This window comes from Haematobia irritans, chromosome 4 (assembly GCF_050003625.1).
Source record: "Haematobia irritans isolate KBUSLIRL chromosome 4, ASM5000362v1, whole genome shotgun sequence".
Lineage (NCBI taxonomy): Eukaryota > Metazoa > Arthropoda > Insecta > Diptera > Muscidae > Haematobia > Haematobia irritans.
The window spans coordinates 109,511,080-109,528,168 of NC_134400.1; the positions used below are offsets into that span (position 1 = coordinate 109,511,080).

Below are 17,089 nucleotides of genomic sequence, written 5' to 3' on the forward strand. Positions count from 1 at the left end.
TATTTGCTTTGAATCAAACTATATGAAGAAAGTAACCGCGAAATTTTCAACGCGAAAACCGAACATAGTATCGGTCTTTAAACGACAAGTGACACGGAAATCAAAGCGAACGAAAACGTATCGTTACCACTAAAGGTCAGTACTATGTTCGCTTTTCGCGTTAACATTTACGCGGTTACTTTATTAAAACAGTTCAATATAAAACAGATAAATGAACTTAATTGATGAGTAGTTTCTTGCTCCTTTAGATTTCGGTAAGACTTTACAGGAATAAGCTTATTTTCATTTATAATTTTTGTTATTTCAGTAAAAGTACTCGCGAGAATAAACCCTGCCAACATTTTTTGAATTTGGGGGCGCTTCTGAGAATCCCTACTACAGTCGTATACGATATCCAAAACTCCTCGGAAAAGCGCCGTCACTATTGAGAAGTTGCACCACGCCAAGTTACTACAAAAAAGTCTCGCATGAGTGCAATTATTAGGTGCCCTTCTGGATACATATAGAAGGACGCCAATAAGAGCCCCTTCAAACAATCAGACAAAGTGCATTTTAAGATAAGGTGGGTATTAAGTTCGAGTTTAAGGTGGGTATTAAGTTCGAGTTTAGCCGCTAAAATCGCTAAAGTGAAAACTAAATCAGTAAGAAAAATGCATGAAATTATACATATTTGTTGCAAATTTTATTATAACTTGATGGGGAAAAGCCCAAAGCAAATTTTCACAAAGTTTGTATTCCTTAAAATGGATTATTAAAGAAAAGTAATCGTGAAAAAATTATGTTTTTAGCGGCTAAACTCCAACTTAATATCCACCTTTAAGGTGGGTATTAAGTTCGAGTTTAGCCGCTAATTTTCACTAAAGTGAAAACTAACCCAATAAACACAGGATGAGCGTTTTTCAAATGCAACAACTTTTCAGTTTGAGGGTAAATATAATTTTCAACATAAATTCAACTTGACTTGAAATAGCTCATCTTCAATACATCTTCAAATTGTTTGCGAATTACTTCCAATTTGCCAAAATGTTGACGAAATCTTTGAAAAGGTGTTGAAGATAATATGAGAAAACTTTGACAAAACACTACCCTAAAATGCAACGAAAAAACCATGTGGTTTTCAATACTTATTTGTGCAACGAAGTTCGTGGTCAATTGCAAGAAATTAAAAAATGGAAAATTTTAGACAAATAACCAAATAGTTTATAAAAATAGGTAAGTGAAAATAAAAAATTAAATAAAACTTTAAGGAAGTCACTAAATGTATATCTCTTTGCAGAAAACTAAAATTATGGATTCTACGTTCTTGAAAACATTAAAAAGCTGACTGATGAAAAAATGGTGGACAATTAACTGGAACTGCTTCAAATAGTTTATAATAATTGGTACGTCAATATGAAAAATTAAATCAACACTTTAGAGAAGTCACTAAATTTAAATCTCTTTGCAGAAAACTAAAATCTTTGGATGCTACATTCTTGCAAACATTAAGAAGCTGACCAATGAAAAATGAGTGGCTTATCGACAAGAAAAAGTTTCCAGAAACATTACAAGTGCAACCAATTAAAATTGTTAAAAACAACAAATTGTTGAAATCAACAACTTCTGGATGAAAATGTGCATCACATTAATTCATATGCTATTATCAGTTTAGAATGGATATTTTGTGAATTCCTTCTGCTGGAAATCAATTCTAACACGCGGTCCAAATTTCAAATTGCCCGCATGTTAATATATTTTAATGCTGTTTTATGACACCAAAAGGAAGGAAGTCGAATTATCAATGCAAAAGTGTTTACTAATAATGTTTAAGATATTTAAAGTTTTGTTGTTTGTTTTTTTTTTTTTTGTTCTTAAATGTTGATATGTTTAATAAGATTATTATTTATCAATTGGTATTGTAGTGTATTATGTAGTGTATTATTATATATTTTATTTTGATGAAAATGAATAAGTTATACAAAATGCATAGAATTTTGGCTTTGACTTTCAATTTGAAGTGAGTATATCATTCATACAAATTTAGGTTGAAAAGTATTTGCAACGATGTTAATTTTGAATTTGACTCGCATCGAAAATTGTTTGACAAATTATTGAGTAGCGATGCATTTCAATTTGAGGATAACACTTGAGATATTATTGCTAATGTGTTGAATTTCACTGTTGAGGGTAATGTCTGTTTTTTGTTGAGAACGCGATTTTCTCAACAATTTCTCAACTTGAATATTACCCTAATCCTTTGAAAAAATGTTTGAAAAATTGTTGAAATTTAGCATTTTTCAAACGTTTGTGTTTATTGGGAAATCAGTAAAAAAAGTAATAAAATTATACATATTTGTTGCAGACTTCATTATAACTTGACAGGGAATATCCCAAAGCAAATTTTCACAAAGTTTGTATTCATTAAAATGGATTATTAAAGAAAAGTAATTGTGAAAAAATTACGATTTTAGCGGCTAAACTCGAACTTAATACCCACCTTTAGCCGTTAAAATCGTCATATTTTCACGATTAATTTTCTTTAATAATCCATTTTAAGAAATACAAACTTTGTGAAAATTTGCTTTGGGATATTCCCCATTAAGTTATAATGAAATCTGAAAAAAATATGTATAATTTTATGGCTTTTTTTACTGATTTAGTTTTCACTTTAAGGCCGGTACTATGTTCATTCTTGCGAAAAATTTTTATAGAAACCATTATTTCGCACATAGAAAGCGGTGTTTATTTAGGTAACTTGGAGCGCTATTTTACAGGGAGCGATATTGAATTAATTTGGTGGTTGCTGTTTGTTATTACAAAATTAACATTTTATTTTCCTTGGGCAATTGATCTGCTGCTCCTTTGATCCTTTGTATAGTTTCGGAATAAAAATATAATCCGTGTTTGTGTTATAAACCCACACAAATAGTTTTAATAAATAAATTATTTCTTAATTCACATTGCAAATGGCGCCATGCTATAAACGTCAGTTTTTTAACTCGAAAAAAACAAAGTACCACAAATGGAAAAATTTCGCTAGTTTTTCGCATTTTTCGCATTTTTTAATTTTGTATGGAGTTTCAACGCGAAAACCGAACAGAGTACCGGCCTTTAGTGAAATTTAGCGGCTAAACTCGAACTTAATACTCACCTATAGTTGTAAAAGAATCATTGCGGTCAAGTAAAACACGATTGTTTAGATGTTTATTAATTTTATTAAACATTTAACATTTATACGACTATCACGTCACATTTAACATATTTTTATGCATTAATAAAAGATTGATGTTGAGTTACAAGTTACATCCCTGCCAACATTTTTTGAATTTGGGGGCGCTTCTGAGAATCCCCACGACGTCGAAAACAATCATATACGACATCAAAAACTCGTTGGAAAAGCGCCGTCACTATTGAGAAGTTGTACCACGCCAAGTTACTACGAAAAAGTTTCTCATCAGTGCAATTATTAGGTGCCTATTTAGATCAATTTCGAAGGACGCCAATAAGAACCCCTGCAAACTATCAGAAAAAGTGCATTTTAAGGTAATTGTAGAAGAATCATTGTGGTCAAGTAAACACAATTGTGTAGATGTTTATTGATTTGATTAAACATTTATAATTTCTTATAAATATAACATTTTTCGGTTTATCTCATCACATTTAACATAATTTTTTGCATTAATAAAATAATGATGTTGAGTTTTAAGTAGCAAGTTACATATTGCAGCGTCTATCAGCCAGTTTGTTTATTTTCGATGGAGACAGCGTGCCTGGAAAAATATTTGAAAAACGATCACTTTATTATATTTGGAAAGTCGAAAATTGTTCACCATATACCTTTCACAATTTTAAGCGTAATATCTATGTTTTCAGAATTTTATTTTCGTTTTTATTTAAATAAAATATAACAAGCTGGTTGCGCTAGGCGTTTCACAAAATATAAAATGGCTCTTCTAACAGTAGTGATGTCAAAATACTTTCATGTACATTTTGTACTTTTTGATATGCTTCCCCCATCACAGTTCGCGATGGTTGTGGTGACATTTACGAGTCTGTGGTAGCGATGAGAATGAAATGGAACTTTGAAATGCTGGCAGGGATGTTGTAGCGTCTATCAGCCAGTGCTTTTATTCTCAATGGATGCAGCGTGTCTGGAAAAATATTTGAAAAACTATCACTTTATTCCATTTGGAAAGTCAAAAATTGTTCACCAATATACCTTTCACAATTTTAAGCGAAATAACTATGTTTTCAGCACTTCATTATCATTTTTATTTAAATAAATTATAATAAGCTAGTTGTGCTTGGTGTTTCACAAAATATAAAATGGCTCTTGTAACAATAGTGATGGCAAAATACTTTCATGCTAATAGTGATGGGAAAATACTATCACATTTGGCGATTGTTGCAGTGTCACTTACGAGTCTGTGGTAGCGATGAGGACCCTGCCAACATTTTTTGAATTTGGGGGCGCTTCTGAGAATCCCCACTACGTCGAAAACAATCATATACGACATCAAAAACTCGTCGGAAAAGCGCCGTCACTATTGAGAAGTTGTACCACGCCAAGTTACTACGAAAAAGTTTCTCATCAGTGCAATTATTAGGTGCCTATTTAGATCAATTTCGAAGGACGCCAATAAGAACCCCTGCAAACTATCAGAAAAAGTGCATTTTAAGGTAATTGTAGAAGAATCATTGTGGTTAAGTAAAACACGATTGTGTAGATGTTTATTGATTTGATTAAACATTTATAATTTCTTATAAATATAACATTTTTCGGTTTATCTCATCACATTCAACATAATTTTTTGCATTAATAAAAGAATGATGTTGAGTTTTAAGTAGCAAGTTACATGTTGCAGCGTCTATCAGCCAGTTTGTTTATTTTCGATGGAGACAGCGTGTCTGGAAAAATATTTGAAAAACGATCACTTTATTCTATTTGGAAAGTCGAAAATTGTTCACCATATACCTTTCACAATTTTAAGCGTAATATCTATGTTTTCAGAACTTTATTTTCGTTTTTATTTAAATAAAATATAACAAGCTGGTTGCGCTTGGCGTTTCACAAAAAATAAAATGGCTCTTCTAACAGTAGTGATGGCAAAATACTTTCATGTACATTTTGTACTTTTTGATATGCTTCCCCAATCACAGTTCGCGATGGTTGTGGTGACATTTACGAGTCTGTGGTAGCGATGAGGATGAAATGGAACTTTGAAATGCTGGCAGGGGTTGAAATGGAACTTTGAAATGCTGGCAGGGAAGTAATTTTCAACTCGAAAACTGAAGATAGTACCAACCTTAAAATAAGTTTGTCCAACTCGATTCAAACTATTAGACAAAGTGCATTTTAAGATAGTTTTAAAAGATTCATTGTGGTCAAGTAAAACACAATTGTTTATATGTTTATCAATTTGAATAAAAATGTAAAAGTTCTTCTATTTATAACATATATATGACTAATTGAATATATATAGATTTTTGTCAAGCTTGAGATGTTTTCCTTTATTTTTATTTATTTATAATTCATCCTACCTGATATTGCGCAATTTTCGCTGAATTTCTACCTCAGAGGTACATGATATATCATGACGATTTCGATTGGGGAAAAAGGTGCAACATTCTCGAAATTGATTTCATTGATATTGTCATAGCTTTTGGGTCCTGTATACCTCACAATACTATGAATTAACAATAACTTTCAAATGACACTATCATTTGGGCGAAAAAACAATGAGGGAAAAAATAGTGTAACACAAAGGCAACATATTTTTTCCAAAACGAAAACGCCCTAATGCTATGTTCCCACCGACTCGTTTTCCTCATTCGTTTTTCCAAAACATTTCACCGTTCACACCGGGTTGAGATATTTTAGTTTGACAGTTACCATGGAAACTAAAAATTCACATTTACTCGAAATTCACATATATGCAACCTATGTCCAAATAATTACTGCGAGCGCAAAGGGAAAAATTTTTTATGTTATTTTCGCATGTACATATTCTTAAAAGCCTTTGTTTATTCTTTTTTTCTATGAAACTTATTTCAATATTTTGACATATATTTTGAATAGGGTGTTTTATTCGGGGTATATTCCAAATTAGGTGGGTTCACATTCTAAAATTGACATGTTTTGGAGGAAAACTTGTGTTTTGAACTTGTTTTTTAGTATGGCGAAAACGACTCGTTTTGAAGTGCTTATAAAGGGAAACGATTTCAAACTCCAAAACATGCTTGGTGAGAACACCGTATAACACAATTACTACAAAAAAAATCTTATTACAGCTAGTGAAGCATCACCCACGCAGCATTTCAAAGTTCGGATTCTCAGTAGGGCCGTCAAATTCAAAAAATGTAGGCAATGAATGTCTGCGATTTTCTCTACAAGTTATCAAATTGAATCTTATGCTCATTTTTTAAAGAAAGGCTTGAAATCGTGTTGAATACAACCATTTTTCCAATGATTGTATTGGGTTGTTTTTTTTTCGAACGGCCCTCATGCGATCACCTGTTTGCGATTCCTACTTATAGTTGTAATGACATGTAAGTATTTCCAACATATGAGTTTGTATTTGGTTGTATTTGTTGTGCAAAATGTAAATAAGCTGATTGTCTAGTGCGCTTTATGCATCTGTGTGGTTTACTATGTATTATTTTATTTTGATAAATTGTGTATAAAAATTGGTTATTACCTAGAAATAGAGAGGATAAATGCTAACAAATCACTGATTGCAAATTACACCGGAGGTGTGTGGTTCTTAATTCACTGGACAACGTTATAATAGAATATTATATAATTCAACAGGAAGTGTTACCTTTTATCAGCTATCAGGAGGGATGCTGCTGCGAAATATATTTGCAGGTTTAAAACACCGTTCGTTACTAACTACCAATACGAATCTTCACATCGTCCGGTATATTAGTACAGAATTGGCTTCTGCTCTAAGGCCATTTTATTTCGCAGTACATCCTGATCTTTTTGGACAACATCCGGAACAACGCGCTGTTAATGAAGATTCTCTGAAACAATTAAGTTCACATATGCAAATGATACAAGAGAATAAATACCAAGCACTACGAGATACCAAAGTGTTAAAGTTCTATATACGAGATGAAAACGCGGAGGATAGGAATACTTTTAAGCTGATTAAAATAACGTTAGACAATCAATCAAGAGATGCCAAAACGATTATAACGAAACTTTTGGAATTGTGCAATTTACCTACGGATTATATAAAAAGTCTTAAAGGTACCCCAGAATCTAAACCTAATAGTGGGTATAAAAATAGAGCCGATACGACAGGGTTTCAACCAGGACAAGACTACCGTTATGGATCGGAATTCTCTGGCTTTGAATATGCATATTACAAGGTAAGTCAAAAATAAAATTTGTTTCATCAGTTTTTATACAGGGAAAGTACAAATATACAAAAAGCCACGATGAGTGTTACCAAAACGAAGACAACGTGTAAAATTTTAGTGAAATTTGCTTCCTTGAGGTCGTGTTGTTTATGTACTGGTGTGGGCAAAAAGTAAAGTGAGTTGTTTGTGAAATGATAAGTCATTGCTTATTCTTGTTCATCAATTTCGCCCACTCCCGATAAAATACACATCGGCCACATTTCTTTTTTCAATCTTCAAAACATGGCCATCTGCGACTTATTCGATTCAACTTTTATCTTTTCAATTGATTCCCTGAGTGTTTGTTTTGAGTTGGCCCGAAGTCACTAGAAATGATATTGATTGAATTATTGGCGAAAATGTCACAAAGGCCGAGTGCAGTATGGGACGGTGCATTATGGTGATGCAAAAACCATTGGTCTTTAACCAGAAACGAATAATACATAACGCCCAAATAATAGTCCTTGTTTCGAGTTTGGTTGGGAGAAAAGAATTAATTGTGGAATATTCTACGATTCTATTGTTGATCACATTTTTTTTTTTTTTTTTTTTTTTTTTTTTTTTTTTTTTTTTTTTTATTTAACTTATATAGTTATTATTTACACTTTCTTTTTTTATACAAAAATAGATTAAATTACATTAAAATCTCAGTTTTACATATGAAATTAATCTACTTTTAAAAAGAAAATAATTATCAATGTTTTTTAAATCATCTGGCATTTCATTGAACAATTTAAGACCGTTATATAAAAGTAAATTTTGATAGAAACTAGTTGTACTAAAATGCAATCTGAAGTTATTTGTGTTTCTTAAACTGTACGGTTGTACATCTGATACATATGTTATGTAGTTCTCCAAATACATGGGCAACATTCCATTTTTAATTTTGAAGATAAATATTAAAGCATTCATTACAAGCCTCTGGTTTATTGATAGCCACCGCAAAGTATCCAGCATTGTAGATATATGAGTTAATCTGTGACATCTCAATATGCAACGCATTCCTTTATTTTGCAATTTTTGAAGTCTATTTTTTACAGATTGGTTTCCAAGAAATAATAATGTAGAGCAGTATTCAAAATGTGGTTTTATCGTTGTATTGTATATGTTTATAGCAGTTTCTGTAGGCAGTTGAGATCGAATTCTTCTTAAAAATGCTATTTTCTTTGAAATTTTCGAACATATGTAGTTGAAATGAGTATCAAATTTAAGGTTTCTGTCAATTATAACACCTAAGTACTTTATTTCCTCCACTTGCTCCACTATTTCATCTTGTATGTATATGTGGTTAAATGTTGGCCCATTCAAAATCATTGCTTTTGTTTTGCTTATATTTAGTTTTAGCCTATTCATTCGCAGGTATATCTCCACATTTTTCAAATCTTGATTTAAATCTCTTATACACTCCTCTATATTAGATCCATGGGTATAAATAAGAGCATCATCCGCAAACAGACAAACTTTTGCTTTATGCAATATTTGTTTAATGTCATTGACATATATTAAAAACAGTAAAGTCCCCAATACTGCTCCTTGTGGCACCCCAATTTCAACTCCAATTTTTGACGATATATGTAAGCCACACTTTGTCCTTTGCCTTCTATTACTCAGGTAGCTTTCAAACCATTTCAGTTCTTTTCCTTTAACTCCATATCTATTCAATTTCATCAAAAGTATTTCTCTATTTACCGTTTCAAAAGCGCGTTTTAGATCTAGAAAAACAGCTGCAACACAGTTTTTTGCATTAATTTCTGATTTCCATTGGGTTACAACGAGATTTAATAGTGCTTCGCAACTATGGTTCTGCCTAAATCCTGATTGGGTTTCAATAAGAAAATTATTAGTTTCAAAGTGTGTATATAACTGTGTATGTACAATTTTTTCTATTATTTTGCTTAATATAGGCAGCATGTTTATCGGTCTTATCTCATTAGCATTTGTCGTATTTTTAATTTTCTGTATGGGTATAATGTATGATTCCTTCAGGACATCTGGAAATATTCCGGTTTCTAAAGATTCCACAACAATTTTGTGCAGAATTTGCCCAACAATGTCAAAGTTATCCAGCAGCATTTTAGTTGTCACAAAATATTGATCTTTCTTGCCATTCATCGCTCTCATAGTCTCCCTTAACTCATTTAGATCTATCATTCTGAATTTGAAATAAGACTGAGCGTTTTGTACTATCAAGTTTTCATATGTTTCAAAAGGTATACTGTTTACGACGTCATAAATGCTGTCTATAAAAAACGAATTTAGCCCTTCTGCAATATCCTTATCTCCAGACACAACAAGGCCTTTCAAATTTATTTGTTTTATTTGGGTATCCTCCTTTTTTAAAACTAAACTTTTTATTGTCCTCCACATGGATTTTTGGTCTAAACAACCTTTAATTTTGTTGTTAATGAAATTGGCTTTCGCTTTTTTTATTTCTTTGCCATAATTATTTCTGATGTGTCTATACTTCTTCCAATCATCCTCATTATTGCTCCAAATCGCTATATTATATAACTGTATCTTTTTGTGTTTCATTGCTTTAAGATTGTTGTTGTACCATGGGTTTGGCGGGGTATTTGTTATATGCACCTTTTTACAGATCATCATTGAACTCAATGCATTATTTATTTTACTCACAAAATTTTCTGTGATTTCATTTACTGATGAACCAAAATCTACTACATCATTTAATATGTTTCGAAAGAGAACGTTGTTGAAATGCAAAGATCTTACTTCCTTTGTACTAGATGTTTCTATGCTTTTCCTTCTAATAAGAATTTCCAGTGCCTCGTGGTCGCTAATTTTCATATAATCATTTGTAGACGTTTGAATTCCTTCAAAATTACTGATAACATAGTCTATCAAGGTAGATGAATTTTGTGTTATCCTCGTAGGCTGTATTACAATTTGCTTAAAATAGTTATCTTCTATTATTTCTTCTAGCTGCTTCTTTTTACAGCTATTCTCAAGCCAGTTAACATTGAAATCTCCCATTATTAAGCATTTGTCTTGGCCTGAAAGTTTGTCTATTTCATTCTCAAAAAAGTTTGTGAATTCTCCTGAAGGAGTAAAAGAGGGGGATCGGTATAATCCAGCTAATAAAAATACTTCTCTGCCACTGCGTATTTCAATCTTTAACCACCATACGATTTTATCAATAGATGTACAATCTACAATCTTCGCTTGCCAGTTATTTCTTATATAGAAACAAACTCCTCCAGTGTGCCGGGAATTGCTATCGCATCTTATAATTGAATAATTTTGTATTTTAAATTCTCCATCATGCATGACAATATTTATAATTTTATTAGGGAGAACAATATGTTAGTTGATTTCCAGTATGGCTTCAGACCTGGGTATAGTACATCTACCCACCTTATACATTTGACTGATGTCATTAGGAAGAACGTAGATAGCGGCCGAAAGGGTATACTTATTGGACTAGATCTATCCAAAGCATTTGATAGGATTGATCACGTAATACTTATCGAAAGGTTGAAAAATCTTTTTCGTTTTTCGAATAGTGCTTGCAGGCTTATAATGTCTTACCTCGAGGACAGGAGTCAATTTGTTTGCTATAACGGTCTACAGTCGAATGTATTGCCAGTTCTCTGTGGAGTTCCTCAGGGTTCTGTTTTGGGACCACTGATGTTCATTATGTATATCAATGGAATTGGTAGTGCTGCACAAGTTGAGAATTGTGAGAAATTTTTATATGCAGATGACTGTCATCTTTTTTTCAGTGGTACTTCGATTCAAGCTTTAGAGACAGTAGTCAACTCTACACTTTCATCTATTGGTGAATGGCTTGGTGATAGTAGACTAGTCATTAATGCGGATAAGACTAAGGGGATGTTGTTTGGTTCACCACATACTCATGATATTTGTATTAGGATAAATGGTACGTTGATTGAATTTGTAGGTGAAATGAAATGTCTTGGGGTTATTTTGAATACCCATTTGGACTACTCATCGCATGTGAATTCCGTTTTATCTAAAGTTGTTTTCTTTTGCTTGCTTGATGTCGCAGATTAATTATTGTCTTGAGGTATGGTCCGGCACTATAGGGATAAATTTGCGCAGGATTGAGAGGATTGTACATATGATTGTTCGCTATGTTTACCGTCTACGGTGCTCTGATCATATTTCTGAATATGTTGTAAAATTTCTGGGATGTCGTTTCCAAACTTATATTGACCTTCGTGTATTGCAATGCTTCCGTAAATTAATTACTTCGAATTTACCGCCGTTGTTAAGGAAGCAGTTTGTTTTTTCTAGATCTTCTAGAAATACTCAAATTATTTTGCCACGGTGTCTAATATTGCAATAAATAAATGAAATGAAATGAAATGAAAAATTACAACTGAAAATTCCGTTTGTATTTGCTTACTTCGCAGACGCTACCTATTTGTTTTATCATGCTTGGGATGACACATATGTATGAGAGTTATATACATTTCAAGGAATCTGGGTGATTATTAGAATTGTCCTAAAAACACTCTTGTATAGAATTTGAACAATACCAATAATAATACCATGTGTATAATCCTCTGTTAAGGTTTCAAAAAGCACAAAATAACTAAAACTGCAAAGAATTGTAATTATAACAAATTTGAAAGCGAGATTCGGTTGGCTAAGAAATTTAATCAGAAATATAACACTACACAGAAAAAAATTTCTCGAAAAAATTTCCAACTAAAATCTTAATTGAGATTTAAAAAATATTCAATTAAAAATTTAATTGATTCGGCAATTTTTTTAATTGAAACAAAAATCAATCACAAAAATTAATAGTAACAATCAATATTTTAATTGGACCAATTAATTTTTCAATTAATTGTTTAATTGATAGTACCATTTCTGTGATTGAAGACATTTCAATTAAAAAATTAATTGGATCAATTAATTTCGTGATTGAATCAGAAAACAGTTTTTGTGTGTAGTTTACACTGAAAATGTACATTGGATGAGAGAATGACTTTTCTTATGTATTTTGTTCTGCTGAATTCGAAAAAATGCATTTTGGATACCGGACGTAGATATGGAAGCAAGCTTCACGCTGAATCAAACATGTACAATTTTTACTGCGGAGGCTCATGTCGTTTTGGAAGCGCTCTGTTTCATCGGTGTCAATGGAAGAGACAGATACTTAATTGTATCGGACAGCAAATCAGTACTACAGGCCATCGGAAGCTACATACATGGGAGAACACACATATATATTGCAACAATTAAGAATGAGCTCCATAATGCTGCATTTAGTATTGAATTTTTGTGGGTACCCGGACATTCCGGAATAGATGGTAACATGTATGTAGATTCTGTAGCAGTTAACCATACGGGCACACGCCAATATCAAGCTATACCGTATACAGACCTTAAGCAATCTGACAAAGAAAAAGCTATCCTAGCCTGGCAGGACAGATGGGATTCAAGCATTTTTGGTCGCCACCTACACCAGCTTTCCCCCAAGGTAAGCACAAGCCCTTGGTTCAAGGGGAAACGTCTACCTCGAAAGGTTATAACCATGGTATGCAGACTGCGGTTTTCACGTATAAGGACTAGACAACACATTTTCAAGGTAAATATGATTGATACAAACAGATGTGATTGTGGAGCAGTGCAATCCATCGACCACCTGACATTCACATGCCCTCTGGTAAGCTACCAACGGCGAAATCTATTAATCAACAGCCTCAACCAAATTGGTGCTGGAAATCTTACCGTGCAAGAATTACTTAAAAAAGATGATAGAATTTACAGAATTCAAACCATTGAAGAAAAAAATGTTTCTCTTCAAGATGATACTCTAACGTAAGTAATAAGAACAACTAGAAGAAAAACGACCGAAAGATGAAAAAGTTATAAGCAATTGAGTGAACAAATCCGATGTCAAATCATGCAAGTATGAGCAACTCACCTACACAATAATTCCACTCGGCCACCCAGAAATGCATTTTTGTGTGGGTGAGTGGCTCGTATTTGCATGATTTGACATCGGATTTGTTCACTCAATTGCTTATAACTTTGTCATTTTCAGCAGATCAAAATACATAAGAAAAGTCACGTCTCATCAAATGTAAATGAAAAAAAAATATTTTGTAAACTAGTGTAATTTAAAGAAAAAAAGGGCCAATATCAAACATTGCGTTTTGTTTTTTGCTAATTGGTAAATCAGAATATGGGTATATCTCGCCTGCTATAACTAATGCCTTGTTCTCTTGAAAAATATGGAAAAAACATATGATGTATCAAATTTGAAAACGAACAATTTCAATATTTGGATCAACGATATATGTTACATATAAACAATTTTGTAAAGCATTTATTGATCTGTCCTCATGGCTACTTCAAATCTCTGCCAGTGTAGTTGAAATGTTGAGACACGAGACGAAGTGGACTTTTGGTAACCCTTCTGCAAGCAGTTACAACAGTTGGTCAGAAAAAATAATTTATCAAAATTATGTGTTTGGGGATAGTGGGGATGATCCTTTTAGGCTGAGAACACATCAAAAGTTGCGATTTCAATAGCCGATTTGAAAAAAGTTGAACTTTTAATTCTCATTACAATCTCAGTTGGTTACACCCAAAGAAATTTGTTAGTAGGGACAGCAGAAAAGTCTGCTAAAACAGCAGAAAGTCTGCTGAAAAAGGGACAGCAGTCACTGTTTGCTGAAATAGCAAACATTTCCTGCTATTTTTTAAGCTCGATTACACCAAAACATGTTTTATTTTGGCTAAAACAAATAAAAATGTCAACTTAGGAGCTATCCTAACATAATTAACACAATATTTTATGAATACATATCTATAGTATTTGACTGAAATCTGAATATTTATCGAATTGAGGCATAGCAGCAAACAAAATGTTTGCTGTTCGTATTTAGGAGCTTGTAAGTATATTACAGTGCAAAAATATATGCTTTGGGGAAAATTTTATAACCTAAAAGTTTTATAAATTGTTGTTCATTAGGCCCTCAAGTTCAAAAATATAACAGCAGACATTGACTGCTGTTTTTAGCAGACTTTTTTCTATGAGTGTAGTAAAAATAACTTATCGAACTTAAGTGTTTGGGGATAGTGGCATGATCCTTTCAGGCTGAGAGATGTGCGAAGAAGAAATTACGGGACTACACTTTAGATATATTAGAGAAGATAATTATTGTACAGTTTGATTTCTATTCGGGACCGGATGTGCAGTTTTAAAAGTTCTTATTTCGAAATCGGGTTTAATCGCCAAGAAGGTCAGCTGAAAATATATACCTTACATTGGCTATCAGAAGCGCCGCCGATGGTAATGGTGTGGCCTCCGTAACGGCCGATGGTTGCTCCCCGCTCGTATTCGTCGACAGTGGGGTCAAACTAAATGCCGAATATTATTGGGAAAAATTCCTAAAGAAGTTTCCTCGCTTCATTTCTATCGCAAAATGGATCTCAATCCGCTAGAAAATACCAAAGTGTCGACGGCGCTTCGCCGGGAATGGGCCAATATATTGCGCAGCATGTGATGTCGTTGTAACAGTGTTTTGTGTTATCATTGATGTGGGAGCCGCTAGTCGACGAGTTGGACTCATCGGGTTAATCCGGCGCTAAAAGCCCGCCGCCGTGGGATGGCTTTGTCGGCCGTTTGAATTCGTGATAAAGGTAACCAAATCTAAACTGGTTGATGTTATTTCCGACATTTTATGCTTTTGAATAATAAAATTAAAGAATAGAGTGCTTCCCGTCAAATCATCATATCAAAAACCAATTAACAATTGACTCAAGTCTATTGGTGGCAATTAAAGAGTTGTTGAAGACAGTCTTAAGATGACCACTTTGAAAAAAGAAGTAATTAACCCTCTAATGCCCAAGCCCGCCTTTAGGCGGGCTTCATTTAATAAGGAAGCTTTTATTAAAACACACCTTAAGACAACAAAAAAGGGCAAAATAAAAAGAAAACTTATTCGAAACTGTTCAAGAGGCTTTGCAGCATATGCTGAATTTTACGGTATAAATTTTTCTTGCTTCGTTCTCTTGCTTTTGTGTCGTCAACATTGAAAATTTAATCAGCTCGCATTAGAGGGTTAATGAAATTTTTTTAACGTGCGTAAAATACCAGTTGGTTTGATTGTTTTAAAAGATTGGCGATCGAATGAAATCATTTTATTTATAGGAGTGCACATTAAGTAAGAGCATTTAGTTTTGTATGATATGTCTAATGCATCTTTTATAGCTTAAGTATGCCAAATTTTTGAATCATAACGTTATTTGAAATATTTCATTTTGTAGGCCAAGGAGGAGAATAAAAAAACTATAGACACATGGATTTCGGAAAACTCGGATGTAGCAAAGAAACGTGCTCAAGATTTGCAGCCATTAAAACGAGACGTTGAAGTTCTTCAAAAAACAGTAATCGAAAATCTTGGATTGAAAGATGCACGCTATGATTGTGGATGGAATTTCGAACATTACCGTGGTTGCTTGAAAACCCTAGAACGATTGGCTTCCCTACATAGTGATCATGTTCAGTATCTGCGTGGACGTGTCGTTGTATTCGCTCCATTTACTGGTATAAGTCTAGAAGGACATGTAATGCTTTTTACAGGCGATGTTTTAAACAATTGGATCGAATTCATACGCAACATTCCTAAACATGATGCCTTCTTGAAGAAAATCCCACTGTATGAAAATACTTTGTCTCAGGTATTAAGGAATATTCGTATTGGAAGGAGAAAATTTATGCCAAAACAACAGGCCGTGGAGTATGCTGGTCACTTAATGAAAGTAACTACAACTTTGGGTGATTATTTGACTTTGAATAAATTCCCAAAATCATGGCCAGCCACATTGAATGAATATGAAATTGTTATTGAGTCTGAAGCAGGTCCACTTATGGTTAGTCCCACAGGCCAGCTAATAGCACCAGCCACATGTCCAGGCTTCATGCTAGTCGATTTTATAAGTACAAATTTGCCTATAGCAAAAGAGCGTATGGCCAAATACCAGGAAGAAAAACTCATAGAACGTGAGTTGACCAAGAGATGTATCGAAGAAATGAGATTAAAATCACTGACCAGAGACGATTCAGTAACACCAGAGAAAATGATAGAAACTCTCAGTAATTTATTGAAATGTAATAAAACTCAATTTGCAGATATTGATTTGCATATCACAAACTACTATTCTGTGTTGACTGATGGAATTGTATGTATACCATGGGATTTTAATACAAGGCGGTAGTATTTGCAAATATATTTGTATTATTTTCACGCTTATTAGGACTGGTCATATTAAAAGGGAGAACATATAAAAAAGTTTTCTCTATGTTAAATATTTGTTTAATTTAAATTAAGTATTGCCTTTTGCTGAAGTTTATTCACAAATGAGGAATAATGTTCTAATAAGTTGTAGTTATATTTTTTGCGTCAACAATAGGATTTATTGCGTGCAATACGAACAAAAGATATAGTTTAAGAAAGATCACATGTTCAATTTTCAATAATATATTTATTTTATTTTACTATTTATTTGTTTATTTATTGTTTACCACTCAAGCATCGCTTTGATATTCTCTAAATTTGACTACTTCCCTTGTGTTGGTCTAGTACATAAATTATTGTCAACAATATTTGGGTTTAAATATATAACAAATTAAAAAAAAAACAATAACTTTTAAAGTGTCTGTCAACAACTTTGCTGAATTTTTGCTGTCATCGTAGTTAAA

The 17,089-nt window shown here is 32.9% G+C and overlaps 1 protein-coding gene and 2 long non-coding RNA genes across 3 annotated transcripts; 2 read left to right on the forward strand and 1 right to left on the reverse strand.

The window, feature by feature from the left end:
* The first annotated feature begins 888 nt into the window (after positions 1-888).
* LOC142237233 (uncharacterized) lies at positions 889-1,888 on the forward strand. Its single transcript, XR_012722405.1, has 3 exons — positions 889-1,212; positions 1,277-1,382; positions 1,448-1,888. It is a non-coding gene; the product is annotated as an uncharacterized LOC142237233 (long non-coding RNA).
* Positions 1,889-3,560: 1,672 nt separating this feature from the next.
* Positions 3,561-3,897, reverse strand: LOC142232931 (uncharacterized). Its single transcript, XR_012721255.1, has 2 exons — positions 3,817-3,897; positions 3,561-3,749 (listed from the first exon to the last, which is right to left on the reverse strand). It is a non-coding gene; the product is annotated as an uncharacterized LOC142232931 (long non-coding RNA).
* A 2,675-nt stretch (positions 3,898-6,572) lies between these two features.
* LOC142237040 (T-cell activation inhibitor, mitochondrial) lies at positions 6,573-16,888 on the forward strand. Its single transcript, XM_075308370.1, has 3 exons — positions 6,573-6,732; positions 6,791-7,356; positions 15,655-16,888. Exons 2-3 carry the CDS (start codon positions 6,823-6,825, stop codon positions 16,603-16,605), a joined length of 1,485 nt encoding a protein of 494 aa, XP_075164485.1. The 5' UTR covers positions 6,573-6,732; positions 6,791-6,822; the 3' UTR covers positions 16,606-16,888.
* Positions 16,889-17,089: the final 201 nt, after the last annotated feature.